We start from the raw sequence: 23,230 nt of genomic DNA on the forward strand, positions 1-23,230 counted from the left end.
CAAGCACTGATAACTCATAGTATTGAGCCATTAAAAAAAATAATTATTATAAATATACATCTAGTAGGTCTCCTTAAAAGATTTGTGCCATCACATCTTGAAAATAGGATTAAGATTCCTTAAAGCACGGGTGTACAACCTAAGGGCCACATTGTCAGATTGTACCACTCCCAAGAAAGGTCTAGATCTTATTTAGGGGTTTCATAGTAAAGGGGTAAATACATATGCATTCATACATTTTCTGTTTTTTTTTTCTCATTTAAACAAGGTAGTTTTTTTATTTTCCAATGTAACAATTTGGACTATTCTGTCAGGTCTATGACATAAAATGAAATTTTTAAATTTATTTTAATTACAGGTTTAAGGTGAAACATTTAAAGGGACAGTGTCATGATTTTTTTTTTTAATTACCTTATGTGTTTTTATTTAATAAAATATTATATTGACTTTATTTTTCACACACAATGTTTTTTTTTTTAAATTAACTATATCTTGCTGTACTGGGGGCTGCCATGTTTTATTTCATCTGTGTATGTGTCTCTTAACGACACATACACAGATGGAATACGGCAGCACAGTCCATAGGACATAATGAACGTATCCCGTTCATTGCATTTGCCATCTGCCTCTGGACTGCGCAAGCGCAGTCCAAAGCGACGCAGCAGAGAAGCTGGTTTGTAGGGAAATAGCAGGCGCCATTATGAAGACCGGCAGCACTGCAGGTAAGGTGTGTGTGTCTCTCTGTCTGTCCCTCTCTCTCTCTCACAGCCCCCCTCTTGCGGCCACCCCTTGCGACCTTCGCCTCTTGCGATGCCCCCCCACAACCACCCCTCTCGCGACGACCCCCCTCGCGACTCCCCCATCGCGACCCCCCCACACAGCTGCTGTAACTGTGTAGCAGTGCTGTGGGTGCGCGTGTAGCAGCGCTGTGTGTGTGCGCATGTAGCGGAGCTGTGTGTGCGCGTGTAGCAGAGCTGTGTATGGGCATGTACCGGAGCTGTGCGTGCGGGCGCAGCGGATCTGTGTGTGTGTGCTCGCGCAGCAGAGCTGTGTGTGTGCTCGCGCATTAGATCTGTGTGTGTGTGTGTAGCGGAGCTGTGTGTGCGGGCGCAGCGGAGCTGTGTGTGCGGGCGCAGCGGTGCTGTGTGTGTACGGGCACAGCGGTGCTGTGTGTGTACGGGCGCAGCGGAGCTGTGTGTGTGTGCTCGCGCAGCAGAGCTGTGTGTGTGCGGGCACAGGAGAGAAGTGTGTGTGTGTAGTGTGCGCAGCAGAGCTGTGTCCTATTTTCGTGCAGCGGGGTATGCATGGGCGCAGCTGATCCTTCATAGCCGCTTATCAGCTGTTTTGAAGAATCAGCGGCGAGCACACCCCCCACACGCACACAAACATGCAACTGCGCCACATACAACCCCACCCCACTGTTCTTTTTTATGCAACACGTTTATTAAAAACGATTGTGTAAAAAACTAACGGCGCACTTTCCCATTGATGTAAATGGGAAGCTTAATCAAGCGTTTGACGCTTTTTTCACGTGTTTTTTTATGCATTTTGTGTGCGCTTTTTGACACATAATTAGGACTCCCATTGACTATGGGAGAATTTGGCGTGTTTTACGTGCAAAGGAATTGACTCGACACGTCTTTATTTACACAAATTTGTGTAAAAAAAGCGCATTGTATGTACTGAGAGCGCACTTTACCAATTATGTAAATGAAAAGCATAATCAAGCGTTTTTTGATGCGGTTTTTGGCACGTAAAATGCGCAAAAAAAGTGTCAAATACACACCTTGTGAACCTGTCAACTGAAAAGTCATTCACTTCACTTTCATCATTCTTAGGGTATGTGCACACACAAAATCAAAAACGTCTGAAAATACGGAGCTGTTTTCAAGGGAAAACTGCTCCTGATTTTCAGACGTTTTTTTAGCAACTCCACGTCGGAACAGAACGCGGTATTTCCCATTGAAATCAATGGGCAGATGTTTGGAGGCGTTCTGTAAAGGATTTGCCAGACACAGCTTCTGTGTCGACGCCCGTGGGCAATCAGTCTGCACCTGCTCCTATGTCTGTGAGATTGACTCCATCTTCCACCACTCAGGATGGCCGGCTTAGGAGTGGGAGAGCCTATCACAGCCTGGCCAGACGGAGCTAGCTCCCGCCCACTGTCTATTTATACCTGCCTTTCCTGTTCCTCCTTTGCCTGTGATTCTTCTCTGCTTGTTTCCTGGCCTTGCTGCTACTGCTTGTACTACTCATCCTCTGCTTGTTATAGACCTTGGCTTTCTGACCACTCTCCTGCTCAGCGTTTTGTACCTCGTTCACTCCAGGTTTGACTCGGCTCGTTCACTACTCTTGTTGCTCACGCTGTCCCCGTGGGCAGCTGCCCCGTTTCCCTAGCTTCTGTGTACCCTTGCCTGTTTGTCTGTCTTGCACTTACTGAGCGTAGGGACCGTCGCCCAGTTGTACCCCGTCGCCTAGGACGGGTCATTGCAAGTAGGCAGGGACTGAGTGGCGGGTAGATTAGGGCTCACCTGTCTGTCTCCCTACCCCATCATTACATAATCACAGGCCCATATACCTAGTCTACCCTGGTCCCTGACACATCTATGGACCCCCTTGAGACCCTGGCTCAGCAGATGCAGGCCTCTCCCTACAGGTCCAGGCCCTGGCTCAGAGGGACAACCTGCATGATGCTACCCTGGTAGAGCCCCCCACCACACCTCTTGAACCCCACCTCAAGTTGCCTCACCGGTTCTCAGGGGACTGGAAGACTTTTTTTCTCCTTTCGGGAGAGTTGTAGGCTCTATTTTCGTTTAAAGCCCCACTCCTCAGGTTCTGAGAGCCAGCGGGTGGGTATAATTATGTCCCGGCTCCAGGACGGGCCCCAAGAATGGGCCCTCTACTTGGCTCCTGACGCACCTGAACTTTCCTCCGTTGATCGTTTCTTTTCTGCTCTCGGGCTCATTTATGACGAGACTAACAAGACTGCCTTTGCCGAGAGTCAGCTGGTGACCTTACGTCAGGTTAAGAGGCCTGTAGAGGAGTATTGTTCTGACTTTAGGAAGTGGTGTGTAGCTTCTCGGTGGAATGACCCTGCCTTGAGGTGCCAGTTTAGATTGGGTCTGTCGAACGCCCTGAAAGACCTGCTAGTTAGCTATCCCTCTTCTGACTTCCTAGATCAGGTTATGGCTTTAGCGGTACGACTTGACCGACGTCTCAGGGAACTACGACTTTAACGTTTTTGTGCCTTCTCCTCTGACTCCCCCATGATGCCTCCCGAGGTTCCGTTGCTTCGTTCTTCCACGGAAGACTCGGATGTACCTATGCAACTCGGGGCCTCCGCGTCCCCGCAACAACGAAGAGAGTTCCGCAGGAAGAATGGTCTCTGCTTCTACTGTGGGGATGACAAGCATCAAGTGAACAACTGTCCTAGGCGTAAGAATAAGCAGCCAGAAAACTACCGCGCCTAAGTGATCATCGGGGAGGTCACTTGGGCGCACAGGTATTTCCCGTAAAGATGAAACCTAATAAAATCTTGCTTCCCTTTCAGGTCTCTTTTGGTGGTAGGTCTGCTACCGGCAGTGCCTTCGTGGATTCAGGGTCTTCTGATAATATTATGTCTGTGGAATTTGCTATGACTCTAGCTATGCCATTTATTGATTTGCCTAAACCTGTCCCAGTAGTGGGTATCGACTCCACTCCTCTTGCTAATGGTTATTTTACACAGCATACCCCTGTTTTTGAACTCCTTGTTGGCTCCATAAATTTGGAGCAGTGCTCTGTACTGGTGATGCAGGGATTATCGTCCGATTTGGTTTTAGGCCTTCCCTGGTTGCAGTTGCATAATCCCACGTTTAACTGGAATACTGGGGATCTTACCAAATGGGGTAATGAATGCATGACGTCATGTTTTTCTGTTAATTCTATTTCTCTCCCTGAGGAGGTGAACACTCTACCTGAGTTTGTTCTGGACTACGCTGATGTTTTCTCTAAAGAGGCCTCTGAAGTGTTACCTCCTCATAGAGAATACGATTGCGCAATCGATTTGGTACCAGGAGCTAAGCTCCCTAAGGGTAGGATATTTAATCTCTCTTGTCACGAACGTGAAGCCATGAGAGAGTATATCCAGGAATGCCTGGCCAAGGGTTACATTCGCCCCTCTACTTCTCCGGTAGGTGCTGGCTTCTTCTTCATAGGGAAGAAGGATGGTGGCCTTAGGCCGTGCATCGACTACCGTAACTTGAATAAGGTCACTGTAAGGAACCAGTATCCCCTTCCTTTGATTCCTGATCTCTTCAATCAGGTTCAGGGGGCCATATGGTTCTCTAAGTTTGATCTACGGGGGGCTTATAACCTTATCCGCATCACAGAGGGGGATTAGTGGAAGACTGCGTTTAACACGCCCGAAGGTCATTTCGAATACCTCGTCATGCCCTTTGGGTTGTGTAATGCTCCCGCGGCCTTCCAGAATTTCATAAATGAGATTTTAAGAGACTACCTGGGGGTATTTCTTGTAGTGTACCTTGATGACATACTTGTGTTTTCCAAGGACTGGTCCTCCCACATTGAGCATGTCAGGAAGGTGCTCCAGGCCCTTCGGGAAAACAAACTGTTTGCTAAGACCGAGAAATGTGTGTTTGGGGTGCAAGAGATACCATTTTTGGGTCAAATCCTCACCCATCATGAATTCCGCAGGCTGTGGCGGAATGGGTCCAACCTGCCTCCCTGAAGGCGTTACAGTGCTTCCTGGGATTCGCTAACTATTACAGGAGATTTATTGCTAACTTCTCGTCATCGCTAAGCCTCTTACGGATCTCACTCACAAAGGTGCTGATCTCCTCCACTGGCCTCCTGAGGCTGTCCAGGCTTTTGAGATCCTTAAGAAGTGCTTTATCTCGGCCCCAGTGCTGGTTCAGCCCAACCAAATGGAGCCATTCATCGTGGAGGTTGACGCCTCCGAGGTGGGAGTGGGGGCTGTCTTGTCCCAGGGTACCAGGTCCCTCACCCATCTCCGTCCCTGTGCCTAATTCTCCAGGAAGTTTTCACCCACTGAGAGTAACTATGACATTGGCAACAGTGAACTCTTAGCCATTAAATGGGCATTTGAAGAGTGGCGCCACTTCCTGGAGGGGGCTAGGCACCAGGTAATGGTCCATACCGACAACAAGAATCTGGTTTTCTTAGAATCTGCCAGGAGGCTAAACCCGAGACAAGCTCGATGGGCGTTATTTTTTACCAGATTAAATTTTTTGGTCACCTATAGGGCTGGGTCTAAAAATATTAAGGCTGACACACTGTCGCGTGGCTTCATGGCCAGCCCTCCTTCGGAGGAAGATCCTGTGTATAGGATCTGCCAGGCACAGCTTCTGTGTCATCGAACAGAGGTAATTAGTCTGCACCTGCTTCTATGTCTGTGAGACTGACTCCATCTTCCACCACTCAGGATGGCAGGCTTAGGAGTGGGAGAGCCTATCACAGCCTGGCCAGACGGAGCTAGCTCCCGCCCTCTGTCTATTTATACCTGCCTTTCCTGTTCCTCCTTGCTTGTGATTCTTCTCGTTTGGTTTCCTGGCCCTGTTGCAGCTTCTGAACTATTTGACCCTGCTTCATACTGACCCTGGCTTACTGACTACTCTCCTGCTCTGCGTTTGGTACCTCGTACACTCCTGGTTTGACTTGGCTTGTTCACTACTCTCCTGCTCTGCGTTTGGTACCTCGTACACTCCTGGTTTGACTCGGCTCGTTCACCACTCTTGTTGCTCACGGTTTGCCGTGGGCAACTGCCCCATTTCCCTTAGCTTCTGTGTACCCTTGTCTGTTTGTCTGTCGTGCACTTACTGAGCGTAGGGACCGTCGCCCAGTTGTACCCCGTCGCCTAGGGCGGGTCGTTGCAAGTAGGCAGGGACTAAGTGGCGGGTAGATTAGGGCTCACTTGTCTGTTTCCCTACCCCCATCATTACATCCTGCTTGTATTTTGCCTCCAGGTATAATCATTTCCTCTATTGATTCTGATTTAGTCTCCGAAATTGCGGCTGATCAAGGTTCAGCTCCCGGGAACCTTCCTGAGAACAAGCTGTTTGTTCCCCTGCAATTTCGGCTAAGGGTTCTTATGGAAAATCATGACTCTGCACTATCTTGCCATCCAGGCATCCTGGGTACCAAGCACCTCATTGCCAGAAACTACTGGTGGCCTGGGTTGCTTAAAGACGTTAAGGCCTAGGTCGCCGCTTGTGAGGTTTGTGCTAGGTCCAAGACTCCCAGGTCCCGACCAGCGGGCTTACTATGTTCTTTGCCCATTCCCCAGAGACCTTGGACCCATATCTCCATGGATTTTATCACCGATTTGCCTCCATCTCAAGGCAAGTCGGTGGTGTGGGTTGTAGTAGACCGCTTCAGTAAGATGTGCCACTTTGTGCCCCTCAAGAAACTACCCAATGCTAAGACGTTAGCTACCTTGTTTGTCAAACACATCCTGCATCTCCATGGGGTTCCTGTCAATATTGTTTCTGACAGAGGGGTACAATTTGTTTCATTGTTTTGGAGAGCCTTCTGTAAAAAGTTGGAGATTGATCCGTCCTTCTCCTCGGCTTTCAATCCTGAAACTAATGGCCAAACGGAGAGGACTAATCAGTCTCTAGAACAATATTTAAGGTGTTTTATCTCTGACTGTCAACATGATTGGGTCTCATTCATTCCCCTCGCCGAATTTTCCCTTAATAACCGGGTCAGTAACTCGTCAGGGGTCTCCCCCTTTTTCTGTAATTTTGGGTTTAATCCATGGTTCTCCTCCGTTTCACCTGGTAGTTCCAACAATCCCGAGGTAGATGTCGTTCATCAGGAACTGTGCACAGTCTGGGCCCAGGTTCAGAAGAACCTAGAGGCGTCCCAGAGCATACAAAAGACTCCCCTTGTTTGTGGTCGGGGATCTGGTGTGGCTATCTTCTAAAAATTTGCGCCTTAAAGTCCCGTCCAAGAAGTTTGCTCCCCGGTTTATAGGGCCGTACAAGGTCATTGAAGTCCTTAACGCTGTCTCCTTCCGACTGGAGTTGCCCTCGTCTTTTCGAGTGCACAACGTCTTTCATGCCTCCCTTCTTAAACGCTGCTCCCCGTCCTTGGCTCCCTCGAGGAAACCTCCGGTCCCTGTTCTCACCCCTGAGGGGGTAGAATTCGAGGTGGCCAAGATTGTAGATAGCAGGATGGTCCAAGGCTCCCTCCAGTACCTGGTCCATTGGAGAGGACACGGGCCTGAGGAGAGGACTTGGGTACCCGCCCGGGATGTTCACGCTGGGGTCTTGCTCAGGAGGTTCCACCTTCGTTTCCCCAATAAACCAGGTCCACCTAGAAAGGGTCCGGTGGCCCCTCATAAAAGGGGGGGTACTGTAAAGGATTTGCCAGACACAGCTTCTGTGTCGACGCCCGTGGGCAATCAGTCTGCACCTGCTCCTATGTCTGTGAGACTGACTCCATCTTCCACCACTCAGGATGGCAGGCTTAGGAGTGGGAGAGCCTATCACAGCCTGGCCAGACGGAGCTAGCTCCCGCTCACTGTCTATTTATACCTGCCTTTCCTGTTCCTCCTTTGCCTGTGATTCTTCTCTGCTTGTTTCCTGGCCTTGCTGCTACTGCTTGTACTACTCATCCTCTGCTTGTTAAAGACCTTGGCTTTCTGACCACTCTCCTGCTCAGCGTTTTGTACCTCGTTCACTCCAGGTTTGACTTGGCTCGTTCACTACTCTTGTTGCTCAAGGTGTCCCCATGGGCAGCTGCCCCGTTTCCCTAGCTTCTGTGTACCCTTGCCTGTTTGTCTGTCTTGCACTTACTGAGCGTAGGGACCGTCGCCCAGTTGTACCCCGTCGACTAGGACGGGTTTTTGCAAGTAGGCAGGGACTGAGTGGCGGGTAGATTAGGGCTCACCTGTCTGTCTCCCTACCCCGTCATTACACGTTCTGCTTCCGATTTTTACGGCCCGAACAACGGCCGAAAATAAGCCCTGTGAACATACCGTTAGGGTATGTGCACACGTAATGTTTTCAGCCATTTTTCAGGTCGTAAACGTACAGAAAAACGGCTTAAAAATCGGAAGCAGAACGCCTACAAACATCTGCCCAATGATTTCAATGTGAAATACGGCGTTCTGTTCCAACAGAGCGTTGTTTTACACCTCATTTTAAAAAAATGGCACATAAAAAGATGACCACGAAAAAGTGCATGTCACTTATTGGGATGTTTTTCATTCACTCTCTATAGAAAAACAGCTCCAAAAACAGCCGTAAAAAAACGCAAGTTTGATTAAAAAACGGCTGAAAATCAGGAGCTGTTTTCCCTTGAAAAACGGCGCATTAAAAGATGCCCGCGAAAAAGTGCATGTCACTTCTTGGGACGTTTTTGGAGCCGTCTTTCATTCACTCTATAGAAAAACAGCTCCAAAAACGGCCGTAAAAAACGCAGTGAAAAACGCAAGTTTGATTAAAGAACGGCTGAAAATCAGGAGCTGTTTTCCCTTGAAAACAGCTCCGTATTTTCAGATGCATTTTTAGTATGCGTGTGAACATACCCTTAGCCCTTTTGGTGTGTCCTATAGCTTCTGCCAGCTGCATTGTACAATCACTCCCAAAATAGCAGCCGCACAATGCTTAGCAATTTGAAGACACCTTTTCCTGGTTTTAGCCAAAAAATAGGGGGGGGGGGGGTGAGATTCCCATTTACGGCAGCTGTAAGTCAGGTTGCTTTGTCTAATCACCTTGCTGTAATTCTGGAAAGTGCTCCCTCTGGTAGCCAACATAGGAAAACATGTCAAATTATTATTAAATTTTGAATACTTTCCATCATGTGGAAGAAAAAAAAAATACAGAAAAAAAACGTAAAAAATATAATAGAAATAAGTAACTTACTTAAAAAAAAAAAAGTTTAATTTACGACACATTCACTTTAAATGTCTTGGAAAGTACAGACCTTAATCCAATTGACAATCTGGGCATGACTGGAAGACTGCTGTACATCAACACAACCCGTCTAACAAACATGAAGGAGTTGGAACAGTTTTGTGTGGAAGAATGGGCACAAATCTTAGTGTCTAGATGCTAAGCTAATAGAGACTTACCCCAAGAGACTTGTATCTGTAAGTGCAGCAAAAGGTGGCACCATAAAGTATTGACTTACAGGGGTGAACACTAATGGACATTAAAGTTCTCTGTTTTTTGTTTTCAAGAAGCACTCCACTTTTTTTTTTTTTTATTGCACCTTCCATTTGTACATCGCTGCTTTTCAGAAAACCGGAACTCAGGCTCTCAATAGGAATGCATTGAGAGCCTTACTTCCGGTTTTCTGAAAAACAGCGATTCCCGTCCAGGTCAGAATGAAGATGACGTGAGCGACGCTGGACCCGAAAAACGACAAGATGCGGGGACCATTTTGTTAATGGATTCAACATTTTGTGCTTATTCATCTTTATTCATCTTTATAGTTCATTCAAATTATATAGTTCTGCCATCAGTAGCGAGAGCTTACTACTTACTGTTTATACATTGACTCAGTAATAAGATAGTGGTCAGTATGCTCCTAAGCACCCCCAAGTGGTGGCAGAAATGTACCTTTAAAGGGCCTGTTTACCTCAGCGTCAGGTTTCGTTGATAGGTTCCGTCAGACCTTTCCATTATAATGTTTCCGTTGTTTTTGCCGGAAACTATAGCGTAGTCTAATGCGCTATTGATTCCGTCAAAAACATGGGAATCTTACGGAACGGAGACAAATGGAAACCATTAGCAATGGAAGCATCACAATTGAAATCAATGGTAATGCAAACGGAACCTATGGTTTCCGTTTGCCTTTCTGTTGATGGCTTCTCCTGATGGAAAGGTCTGATGAAACCCATGAACGGAAACCAATGCTGATGCGAACACACCCATAGCTCTATGGCTATGCATGGGATTTGAGCTATGTATCAGAAAAATGGAGCTCCAACCCCTTTAAAATATCAAGTAAGACTTATTTTGTGACACGACTAAGTGCATACATACCACAGAGGCAGACCATGTGGCTACTGTGTGGCTCTTGGAGAAAGGGTGCCCAGCTCTGGTTGGACCTATCCTCAATTCTACTTGGTGGCAAAAAACGAATGTAGGAATTCCCCTTCCAAAATGGAAATTGACCCAAGAGTCATGAGATAGGCATGAATGGTGAAACCATGCTCTGTCATGGGTGGACACCATGGGCATAACTAGAGCTGCAGCAGCCATAGCATTGGCTATCGGGCCCATCGGCTGAGGGGCCCAGTCAAGTGCTAGAACATCATTGCTTATTGTGGGGAAAAACAACTTAGTGACCCGTTTTGTGGTTTTGAAATCTATCTATCTATCTATCTATCTATCTATCTATCTATCTATCTATCTATCTATCTATCTATCTATCTATCTATCTATCTATCTATCTATCTATCTATCTATCTATCTATCTATCTATCTATCTATCTATCTATCTATCTATCTATCTATCTATCATACACCACAGGAAACTACAGCAGTGGCTACAACAGCAATCATACACTGATAAATCCCAATGATATAAGTTGTACCCAGAATATTTCACATTTTGTTTAGTTAACTTTCTTATAACCTAACCATATCTATATAACTATACGTAAATCCAAATGTCACAGTCAAGCCTGCACATGATACCAGTAAAGCTTCACCCTGAAATGTCATTGCAAATAAACTTTTAAGCTTTCAATTACATTAAACGTCGACCCATGAAATGTTCCTCTGTGAGAAGAATGAAGGTCTTTAAACATTTTTATTTATATCTCTTGTCACCTTTGATATTGAAGTTCTGCTAAGTATGGAATTTGTTCAAAGAATAGACTTTTGTCATTCTCTTACATTTTCAAAGAAAAAAACTGAGATTTAAGACAATAAATAATACAGAATATAAAAACCTATAATTACCTACAGGTTCCTCTGTTCCTTATATAGCACCAACCTTTTCTGCAACACTGTGCCTGCTATTTGTGTTTTCAAAACCTGTTTCTTATTGCAATAAATGAAGGTATATTTGCTACATTTACAAACTTATGTGAGATTTTATAGGATGTATAGCTTGACAGCACTCAAATGGAATGTCCATTAGACTAAAATACTTAAAGGGACACTCCGGCCAAAACTAAAATTTCCCATGTGTACCATTATGGTATTCCATGTGTCAGTCTCTCATCTGTTATTTTTCTTGTTTCCTTTATCTCTATATATCAGACTGGAGTGGTTGCTTAGCATCAGTGTAAATCCAGCTCGTTGACACGCTTTCTCTACTTGAGTCTACGGAGATCTACGTGTCACGCGTGACGGCCTTCAGCAGTTCCTGTACCACACTAATTTTGCACAGAGGGGGGGACAGAAACTTCTATCATCAGCTACCACTGATACTTAGACTGGTTCCTGTCACACAGGTATAATGTAGAAGAATATAGTGCAGCATCCCTGTCTGTAAACTTATGGTCTCTCAGCTTATTTGGGAGAATATATAGGGAATGATAATCACAGTGTCCCCCAGCATGCATAAATGGTATGGTCTTCAGATGGTCATGTGATGCTGCGCTGAAATATCATGGGATTGATAGCAAAGCATAGAGGAAGAGAAAGCTGGGGAAATCTAAGAATCGAGATGGAGGCTTTTTCTAAGCACAGACAAGGCAGCAGATCATAAAGTAAGTACAGTATACATAAAAGAAGTGCAGAGTATGTGTCTGTGTAACAAGCTATACATCAAGCTGCATATGTTTCTTTTTATTAGTGACCTATGTGGGTAGGTGCCAAGGGGCACCAATAGTTACAACCTCACAAACATGACCTGGGACCGTGTATAGCCGTGTATAGCTTGTTACACAGAAACATACTTTTTGATGGTCTTTCAGGTTTCAGTGACTTGCTTGCTTTCTCATTCACGTACTTTTGTACTATCTACCTTATGCATATGCCATTACATTAGCCCATCATATACAGGTGTCTGGCCTCCATTTTTTCCACACTGTGGTAGTCATCCTTGATTTTAATATATGAGCATTTATATTCATTGTTGTTGGGTTATGTATTAATAAAAATTAGCAATTTTATCTATAATATCGTGGTTTTGACTCTTGTTCTTTGGTTCTTATTCTAATATATATTATGAGTCATAACTAATGTTACTAATAGTCATGGGCATCAATTGGTTTTCCCCTCCCCCAATATATGACATAGTACTTGAAACAATTTAATTTATTTTGCATTATTCTTAAGGGGTATTTAGGTTGTCCTCCGTATTGGTTGTGTAAAGGGTTTGCCAGGCACAGGTTCTGTGCCGACCAGGGTTAATCAGCCTTCATCAGCTCCAAGGTCTGCTAGAGTGACGCGATCTGTTACCACTCAGCCTGCTGAGGAGAGGGAGAACCTATCACAGCCTGGTCTGACGGTTCTAGCTCCCGCCCTTGGTCTATTTATACCCTCACTTGCAGCATGTTCCTTGCCTGAAATTGGTAGAGTAGACCTCCAATTTATATTATAAGTAGTTAAATTTATCCCTCCATGCTCTGGTGTACACCACCTATTAAATCATGAAAAATGTAGGTATAGGGAGAGAGGAGGAAAGGTAGAGCATGGTGGACAATGTCGCCTTCAATTTTTTATTGATACCGACTAGTGTAGTAGGAGAAGGATTATACTATGCAATGTCCCCTTTATTGCCACATTGTGTGGTATTTTGATTAAATTATTGCACAGTGTGATTACAGCTTTAAACAAATTCCACTGGGTAGGGAGCTTGTTGGCCCTACTACTCAGGTGGAAATAAACGAGGTGGTGCTGCAAGGGTTATTTTTGTATCTGTAAGATACCTTGCATATGCACACTACAGGAGGTTGTGTTCAAACTCTATGAGCAACTGCCTGATCATTGACTACCTTTTAAGCGTTGCCGCTCCAAACTTTTGGTGAGTAGCAGCGCAAAATTTTTGTGTCAATGAACAGTTAATTAGTCTTCAGATTGTGTTGTATTTGTTCTGTTACCAGCGTTGCTGTTCCATTCCTGGCTCAAGCAGCAGCTCGGCCAGCAACGCGGACAGAAAGCAATCTATCTCAGTGAGCAGCTAGCTGGTCACCGAGTGCGTTTTGTGTTCTCAGCGTTGCCGCTGCGGTTCTTAATTATGCGGCAATGCAGAGAGACAAACTGCCTGTTTAGTGTTCTCAGCGTTGCCGCTGCGATACACAATTCGGCGGCAATACAGAGACAGCAGCGTACGCTGTGTTTAGGCAAACAGACAGCCTGCCTGTTAGCAGTGAAAACTACTGGTTCGTGCAGTTGTAAGGATTGCTGGCTGTTTCAGAGTATTGGCTGTGAGTGCCGCGACGTCATGGGCACTCAGCAACACACTGGTCTCAAGTGTCGCCACTACGTCCGTTCCCTCCAGCTGTCTGGAGCGGACTTGAATTCGGCAGGATTAGTTAATTATTATTCATGGCTCCAATCTTGCCCTGTGTAATCTGTAATCTTTCCCTACTGTCAGGGTCGGTATGTCCCGACGTACGTTTCACTGAACTGAGTCAGCTTCTTCCGGGGGCGGGAGCATTTTGTTTCTGGTGCTTGTTATAGGCCAGAATTTGACTGACATTAATTATGGCCAATCAGCATAGGCAGTGGCGTAACTACCACAGTAGCAGCCGTAGCAGATGCTACGGGGCCCGCGGCATGGGGGGGCCCGTGTCGCCCTGACAGGCACATTACATTATGTGCCAGGCCTAGAGGCACGGGCCCCCTCATGCCTAGTAGTAGCATCACTAACGTTACACTAGGCATCCGGGGGCGGGGGCCCGGTGATAGCCGTGGGGGGGGGGGGGTCCGGGGGCCCGGTGATATCCGCGGGGGGGGGGGGGGGCGGGGGGATGGTGATAGCCGCTGCACTGCACACTGTGCACTGATAGTCTGCCACACAGTTGAATAGGACGGCGATAGGTGGTAGGAGGAGCGCTCAGGCAGGGGAGAGGATAGGGGGCGGAGCTAAAGGGAACGAACGACGCGAGACTTCGGGTGGAGGACAGTACAGTCAGGACTGCCGGAGTACTAGTATCTCATAGGACGGGCAGAGGACAGTCACAGGACGGGTGGAGGAGGTGCAGACTGCAGAGGACAGGTACAAGAAGTTAAAAAGTTCATGGGAGAAGGGAAAAGTTTTTAGGTAGAAAAATTTGCCTCATAATTCCTTCTGGAATTTTGAGGCATATTTTGAACACTTCCCGCGTTTTTCGTTGCGTTTTTTGTGACGTTTTTCGGCCATCGGGCCATGGGCAGAAAAACACAGCAAAAAACGCATTTTCTGCCTGATTGATTTCAATGGGAGGCATCGGCGTCTTTTTCCTGCGCACAGTAAAACTGCCTCGCGGGAAAAAGAAGCGACATGCCCTATCTTCGGGCGTTTACGCCTCTGACCTCCCATTGACTTCAATGGGAGGCAGATAAAGCGTATTTCGCTGTGTTCTAAGCCCGCGGCGCTCAATGGCGTGCAGGGAGAGGAAAATCTGCCTCAAACTTCCAAACGGAATTTTGAGGCAGATATTCCTCCTACAAAAAACTCTGTGTGAACATAGCCTTACGCTTCTTTTTCCCGCAGGCGGTTTTTACTGCTCGCAGGAAAAATTTCATCGATTTCAATGGGAGGCACTTTCGGACGTTTTTTTGCCACGGTTTCCGCGTCAAAAAACTCAGTGTGAACTCCCCCTAACACCTATACTGAAGCCTTAAGGTCCTGTTCACACAGAGTTTTTTTGCAGGCAGAAAAATCTGCCTCAAAATTCCTTCGTGCCTGCACGCCGTTTGCCGTGTTTTTTGCTGCGATTTTTGGCTGCGGACATTGAGCGCCGCGGGCAAATTTCTCTGCCTCTTATTGTCAATGGGAGGTCAGAGACGTAAACGCACGTAGATAGGGGCAAGTTGCTTGTTCCCGTGAGCGGTTTTAGCGCTCGCTGGAAAAAACGCATCCGTTTTCGTCTATTTTTTTTACACGTTTTTCCGCGTCAAAAAGCATGCTGAAAAACTCAGTGTGAATTCCCCCTAACACATAAACTGACGCCTGCCTGGCCCTGCCCTCTGCCACGTTATATAACTTCAAACTTCACACACATTACATTAAAGAAAGGGGTCCTCTGGGCATTTTATATTGATGGCCCATCCTTAGGATAGACCATCAATATTAGATCAGTGGGGGTTCGTGATTGATGGGACCATAGCGTTCGTCTGACTTTTCCCAGTTAACAAGCACAATACCGTAAACACACACACACACACACACACACACACACACACACACACACACACACACGGATTGCATTCAAGTGAACGGGACTGAGCTGCAATCCCTGGCACAGCTGCTACCAATGTGTACGACGCTGTGCCTGGTAAACACTGAAGAGGCCAAGGCGACGAGTACTACGGCCCCTTCAAAAAAGCTGATCGGCGGGTGTTCCGGGAGTTGGACCCCCGCCAATCTAATATTGATAACCTATCATAAAGATAGACCATCAATAAGAGATGTCCAGAGGACCCCTTTAACACCCTAACGACATGCCACGTACATGTACGTAGCAGCCAGTGGCGTAACTACCGCTGTAGCAGCCGTAGCGGCACGGGCCCCCACCGGCACGGGCCCCCACCATGGCCGGAGGACAGGGGATACATGTGTGATCGCTGGCATTGATAGGGAGAACGGGGGACTGAAAGTCCCCTGAAGTTCTCCATCACAAACCTCGGACATCCGGGGTCTGTGTCGGCAGCTCCGTAGAAATGAATAGAGCGCCGGTCGTGCTTGTGCGCATGCGTGACCAGCGCTCCTTTCATTTTTATTGAGCTGCCGACACAGACCCCGGAAGTCAGAGGTTTGTGATGGAGAACTTGGGGGGACTTTCGGTCCCCCGTTCTCCTTATCGCTGCCAGCGATCACACATGTATCCCCTATCCTGTGGAGATCCTGTGGAGAGGGGGTGATACATGTCTTTTGTAGGACACACTGTAGGTGGGATTTTTTGGGGGGGTTGGGGCTGCATGGCATTACCTACAGGGGGGGCTGTATGGCGTTACCTACAGGGGGCTGTATGGCGTTACCTACAGGGGGGGCTGTATAGCGTTACCTACAGGGGGGGTGTATGGCGTTACCTACTGGGGGGGCTGTATGGCGTTACCTACAGGGGGGGTGTATGGCATTACCTACAGGGGGGGCTGGATGGCGTTACCTACAGGGGGGCTGTATGGTGTTACCTACAGGGGGGGCTGTATGGCGTTACCTACAGGGGGGCTGTATAGCGTTACCTACAGGGGGGCTGTATGGCGTTACCTACAGGGGGGCTGTATGGCGTTACCTACAGGGGGGGCTGTATGGCACTATCTACAGGGGGGGCTGTATGGCGTTATCTACAGGGGCTGTAAGAGATTATCTACAGGGGGGCTGTATGGCGTTATCTACAGGGGGATGTATGGCGCTATCTACAGAGGGGGCTGTATGGCGTTATCTACAGGGGGATGTATGGCATTATCTACAGAGGGGGCTGTATGGCGTTATCTACAGAGGGGGCTGTATGGCGTTATCTACAGGGGGGGCTGTATGGCGTTATCTGCAGGGGGGCTGTATGGCGTTATCTACAGTGGGGGCTGTATGGCGTTATCTCCAGGGGGGGCTGTATGGTGTTATCTACAGGGGGGGCTGTATGGTGTTATCTACAGGGGGGGCTGTATGGTGTTATCTACAGGGGGGGCTGTATGGCGTTATCTACAGGGGGGGCTGTATGGCGTTATTTACAGGGGGCTGTATGGCGTTATCTACAGGGGGCTGTATGCCGTTATCTACGGGGGGGGCTGTAAAAAAGGCACTATCTACAAGGGGGTGTTGTGTGACACCCAGGGGAGGGGGGCCCCAGTCAAAAGTTTGCTATGGGGCCCAGTCTTTCCTAGTTACGCCCCTGAGCATAGGGGTGACTTGTTACACTGTTTCCTTTGTTAACAAAGCTATGATGTATGTCTTTGTTTGTGTCGGCAGCTCCGTAGAAATGAAAAGAGCGCCGGTCGTGCTTGTGCGCATGCGTGACCAGCGCTCCTTTCATTTTTATTGAGCTGCCGACACAGACCCCGGAAGTCAGAGGTTTGTGATGGAGAACTTGGGGGGACTTTCGGTCCCCCGTTCTCCTTATCGCTGCCAGCGATCACACATGTATCCCCTATCCTGTGGAGATCCTGTGGAGAGGGGGGGATACATGTCTTTTGTAGGACACACTGTAGGTGGGATTTTTTGGGGGGGTTGGGGCTGCATGGCATTACCTACAGGGGGGGCTGTATGGCGTTACCTACAGGGGGCTGAATGGCGTTACCTACAGGGGGGCTGTATGGCGTTACCTACAGGGGGGGTGTATGGCGTTACCTACAGGGGGGGTGTATGGCGTTACCTACAGGGGGGGTGTATGGCATTACCTACAGGGGGGGATGGAAGGCGTTACCTACAGGGGGGGCTGGATGGCGTTACCTACAGGGGGGGCTGTATGGTGTTACCTACAGGGGGGGCTGTATGGCGTTACCTACAGGGGGGGCTGTATAGCGTTACCTACAGGGGGGGTGTATGGCGTTACCTACTGGGGGGGCTGTATGGCGTTACCTACAGGGGGGGTGTATGGCATTACCTACAGGGGGGATGGAAGGCGTTACCTACAGGGGGGGCTGGATGGCGTTACCTACAGGGGGGCTGTATGGTGTTACCTACAGGGGGGGCTGTATGGCGTTACCTACAGGGGGGCTGTATAGCGTTACCTACAGGGGGGGCTGTATGGCGTTACCTACAGGGGGGGCTGTATGGCACTATCTACAGGGGGGGCTGTATGGCGTTATCTACAGGGGCTGTAAGAGATTATCTACAGGGGGGCTGTATGGCGTTATCTACAGGGGGATGTATGGTGCTTTCTACAGAGGGGGCTGTATGGCGTTATCTACAGGGGGATGTATGGCATTATCTACAGAGGGGGCTGTATGGCGTTATCTACAGAGGGGGCTGTATGGCGTTATCTACAGGGGGGGCTGTATGGCATTATCTACAGGGGGCTGTATGGCGTTATCTGCAGGGGGGCTGTATGGCGTTATCTACAGTGGGGGCTGTATGGCGTTATCTCCAGGGGGGGCTGTATGGTGTTATCTACAGGGGGGGCTGTATGGTGTTATCTACAGGGGGGGCTGTATGGTGTTATCTACAGGGGGGGCTGTATGGCGTTATCTGCAGGGGGGCTGTATGGCGTTATCTACAGGGGGCTGTATGGCGTTATCTACAGGGGGCTGTATGCCGTTATCTACGGGGGGGGGGCTGTAAAAAAGGCACTATCTACAAGGGGGTGTTGTGTGACACCCAGGGGAGGGGGGCCCCAGTCAAAAGTTTGCTATGGGGCCCAGTCTTTCCTAGTTACGCCCCTGAGCATAGGGGTGACTTGTTACACTGTTTCCTTTGTTAACAAAGCTATGATGTATGTCTTTGTTACAAGTGGCAACCTATCACCACTACATACAAAAGTATCTTCAGCAATTTTAGATGGATTGGTTGGATTCTTAACCATTTATTGGTTTATTTGAGCACACACAGCGTACGCTGCTGTCTCTGTATTGCCGCCGAATTGTGTATCGCAGCGGCAACGCTGAGAACACAAAACGCACTCGGTGACCAGCTAGCTGCTCACTGAGATAGATTGCTTTCTGTCCGCGTTGCTGGCCGAGCTGCTGCTTGAGCCAGGAATGGAACAGCAACGCTGGTAACAGAACAAATACAACACAATCTGAAGACTAATTAACTGTTCATTGACACAAAAATTGTAATCCTTTTGCGCTGCTACTCACCAAAAGTTTGGAGCGGCAACGCTTAAAAGGTAGTCAATGATCAGGCAGTTGCTCATAGAGTTTGAACACAGCCTCCTGTAGTGTGCATATGCAAGGTATCTTACAGATACAAAAATAACCCTTGCAGCACCACCTCGTTTATTTCCACCTGAGTAGTAGGGCCAACAAGCTCCCTACCCAGTGGAATTTGTTTAAAGCTGTAATCACACTGTGCAATAATTTAATCAAAATACCACACAATGTGGCAATAAAGGGGACATTGCACAGTATAATCCTTCTCCTACTACACTAGTCGGTATCAATAAAAAATTGAAGGCGACATTGTCCACCATGCTCTACCTTTCCTCCTCTCTCCCTATACCTACATTTTTCATGTTCCTTGCCTGTGATTGTCTGGTTTCCTGGCTCTGCGATTCCTGCTATTTACCTGATTGACCGCTGTTACTTATTGACCCTGGCTTGACTGACTATTCTCCTGCTCTGATTTTGCTACTACATACTCTCCTGGTTTGACTCGGCTCGTTCACCACTGCCTGTTGCTCACGGTGTTCCGTGGGCAACTGCCCCTACTTTCCCTTTGCTTCTGTGTGCCCTTGTCTTGTGTTGTCTGTCTTGCACTTATTGAGCGTAGGGACCGTCGCCCAGTTGTACGCCGTCAATTAGGACGGGCCGTGCAAGTAGGCAGGTACTGAGTTGCGGGTAGATTAGGGCTCACCTGTCCGTTTCCCTCCCAGAGTCATTACAGGTTGCTTATATTTTGCCTCGATCTGTACATGACATATAATTGCGTTTATGTAACTCTGTGCATGAATAATAGTAACTTGTTGTTATGCCTTAACAAACACTTGGGCATCTAACAAACAGACCCAGAATGTTTGTGGGGGAGAGCGTCTTCAAGCTCGGAAGTGGATGACTATTTTCAACTTGTTGGTTTCTAATCACTTTACACAAAGAAGTACTTAAACCACGATGGTAACTCCTGGATTCTTTCCATGCAACATGTTTAAAGCAGATAGGGTTTTAATTACCAAGAAGGAATTTGTAGATGGTTTTGGGAAAAAGTACCGGAATAAAGAACATATCAGATGCTCGACAGAAGATGTAGTCTATTGCCTTGAATGCCCATGTGGTCTTAGATATGTGGGCAAGACTACCAGAGCATTAAGAACTCATATTAGAGAGCACATTGGTACAATTACAAATTACGATAAAAATTAAAAAGATCATCGGCTTAACACGACCCCTTTAGCATCACCACGATCACCAGGCACTATAAAACCAAACATAATTTAGACTGCACTAGCCTCAAGGGTTGGGTGATTTGACAAATCCGTCTGGGAATAAGGAGAGGAAACTTAGATCTGGAGCGAGGGAGGGAGAGCTAATTGATTTTCAGGATGTAATTCGTTAATCCCCATGGATTGAATGAAAACTTTAATTTCAGCAGTTTCCTTAGAACGGCTCATCCTTGTATAATATCTGTTATTGAGGTTCGCATATCTTTAGTAATGTATCTCATATTGTGTATGTGACAATTTATTTCAATTAATTTAGAATCCAGTGTTACTGTTGTTATTACTATCTCTTATGCGAATCCAGCTCTTCTGACTTTGCAAACTGGGTTATATTTCATATCCTTAATGGTATAGGTAGGTTATCAAATTGTATTATACAGCATTGGCTACAACTAATTCAAACTTTGCACCGGATATTGTGTGCTCAATTCATAAGGCTTACTGTTATTGTATTTATTTAATTAATATTTTTTCTATATATAGTTTTTCTTTACAGTAACAGTTGCAATATTTTGACTTAATTAATCTGTATATTTATTCTTATAAATAATGCATGGTATAGGTTCAATGTTTACTTACACACTGGATTCTATATGACTTAGATGTTCACTCTCAGGATTCATTTTCATTGCTGTTAATCAAACTTTTACCTATTTAATGGCTGCGGGAGCGGCGGTCCCAATCCCTGGAAGAAGCCGGGAATACTTGGGAAATGTGCGTCGGGTGTTCAGTTTTAATCATCTTCTGATACAGGGGCAATTATATTAGGCAGTGATACTCAGTAACAGTACAGCGGCGGTACAGTACACCTCTCCACTTACAGCACATACAGTTAGGCTATAATCACACGGTAATGTAAAAACACCTGTAAAATACAGAGCTGTTTTCAAGGGAAAACCGCCTCTGATTTTCAGCCGTTTTTAAAGCTTAAGTCTTTTTTGATGCGTTTTCTGTAGACCGTTTTGGACCTGTTTTTCTATTAAAATGGCTCCAAAAATGGCTCAAGAAGTGACATGCACTTCTTTTTACGGGGCGTTTTATTACACACCGTTTTTTCAAACGGGCGCGTAAAAAAACTCCAATCTTTAAACGCTATTTTTTCTATTGAAATTAATGGGCAGATGTTTAGAGGCGTTCAGCTTCCATTTTTTCAGGTGTTTTTCCGAGGCGTTTACGCCCCAAAAAATGGCTGAAAACACAGCGTGTGAACATACCCTTACAGCTCACACCTGTACCGCTGCCCTGCTGCTGAGCTTTACTGATTCTAGCTCGGCATGGCGATGCTGCAGGTTTCTGTATATATCATAAGGGAGCGCTTATCTCTCCGCTCCAAACACGAATGATGTGATATTACTGGCACAAGCTTTAGGCTTGCAATGCATCGTTGCCACTGAACCCCTTTAGTGTTAGTGGAGAAAGGTGGCATTCCTAGTAATAGAGTCCCCCATGTTTATTACAGCACTTGAATTTATTCTCATCCAACGCTGCTGCTTTATTGGAGCCTACATGGTTTGCTCGTGGGGGGTTACATCACTGTGGCTCAGATAACGCTTTGCTCTCTAATATCCAGACTTGGGAAAGATAGCTTAATTCAATAAATGTTTACATAACCATACAGTTGTTCTTGCCCTTACCCTGTCTATCTCTTGTGACGTTTATTATTACAAACATCACTTACTTTCTTTTACTGGCTATTTTTGGCCATCCAGAAGGTCTGGAATTGGGGGTCATTCACACTGACTTAATTGGACCCTTGTACTACAGGAGAGTTTTAATTGTTTGTTACAATTTTAATAAATGGAAATAAAAGTTATTTTTCAAAAAATTTTCCAATTGTAACTTTACACAACCACACACTTGGGTAGTCCTTTCCTTTCCCTTATTCTTTTCAGTTACATATAAATTAGTGGTGTACACCTTGCGTTCTTTTCCTTTTCCTTATGATTTAGAATTATAATTCCAGAAGGTTGTTACTATTCCCATTTAATATCTTGCTATTACCACCCACCTTCGAGATTGGTTCAGGCACTGGACTCTGAATCTGTTTCCAGAAATGGACACAACCTTATTCACTTCGATACAAGACACAGTGCACAGATTAGTTCTTGTGATCAGTGGGGGTCTCAGAGATCGGACTTGTACTAATCACTTATCGATGGCACATTTTTAATGAGGGTCTAGATTTTATAACAATTGCTAACACCACTGTAAACGTGTATGTAATACTTAATATACAGTTTTATTTAAATAAATTGTGCAGTAACCATGTTGTTACAATACTATACGCCTTTGATGTTGTTTTTAAGCTACTTATTTAGTCTTTTTTGGAATCATGTACAATTACAATTAGTATGCTGCTGATAAACATAGAATATAAAGGATACATTTGGGTCACATTGAATTAACACAATTTTGCGCTGTGACTGTCCCACCTCACACACAGGCTGTAGATTTAATGAAAGATATCTAGTTCATGCTGAGCTGGCCGGCAGTTTTCTGTCATTGTATGCCCTTGGTAAAAGCAGGTATTGCTTGTGTTATAAGTTATCCTCAGCATGACATGGAAGTTATTAAAACAGTCAGGACTATACAGAGCTCTATAGCAAACAAGGAATTGGTTTTCAGTGAACTCACCACAACTTTTGTAATATGCTTCAAAGTCCTTTGTCTTGCAGATTGTGTGCGTAGGCCATTCTTTCATTTCTCCTGGCCACAGCAAACATGAAATAGCGAGTAAGATGGCAAAATTCTTCATTCTGCAACGGTGTTGTCTTTTTCTCAAGTAGTGTGTCAATTCAAACCAGCTATATGTGACTCCTTTTACAGAACTCACTTCTATACATTCAATCCTAATCTTGAAGGCCAGATATGTTTAGGGCGTGGATATTACGAATATGCTACCAGCAAAGTTCCCCAAACAAGTCTTGTTTCACTTCCCTTATTAATGTTTTGATATTCATATATTTTACTTATAATATTTAAAGGGCTATTCCCAATGTAGACAATTATGGCATATCCACAGGATAGGTGACATAATTGACATTGGCACAGGAGTTAAAATTG

The 23,230-nt window shown here is 46.2% G+C and overlaps 1 protein-coding gene across 1 annotated transcript in view; it reads right to left on the minus strand.

Annotated features, from left to right (window-relative positions):
* The window catches only part of LY86 (lymphocyte antigen 86), a 38,868-nt gene extending 15,868 nt beyond the window's left edge, over positions 1–23,000 (minus strand). The window contains exon 1 of the mRNA XM_075828447.1: positions 22,802–23,000. Coding sequence (XP_075684562.1) covers positions 22,802–22,922 — 121 coding nt within the window. The 5' untranslated portion in view covers positions 22,923–23,000. The remainder of the gene's footprint in view (positions 1–22,801) is intronic.
* Between the last annotated feature and the right edge of the window lie 230 nt (positions 23,001–23,230).

The sequence above is a fragment of the Rhinoderma darwinii genome, chromosome 5, assembly GCF_050947455.1.
Source record: "Rhinoderma darwinii isolate aRhiDar2 chromosome 5, aRhiDar2.hap1, whole genome shotgun sequence".
Lineage (NCBI taxonomy): Eukaryota > Metazoa > Chordata > Amphibia > Anura > Rhinodermatidae > Rhinoderma > Rhinoderma darwinii.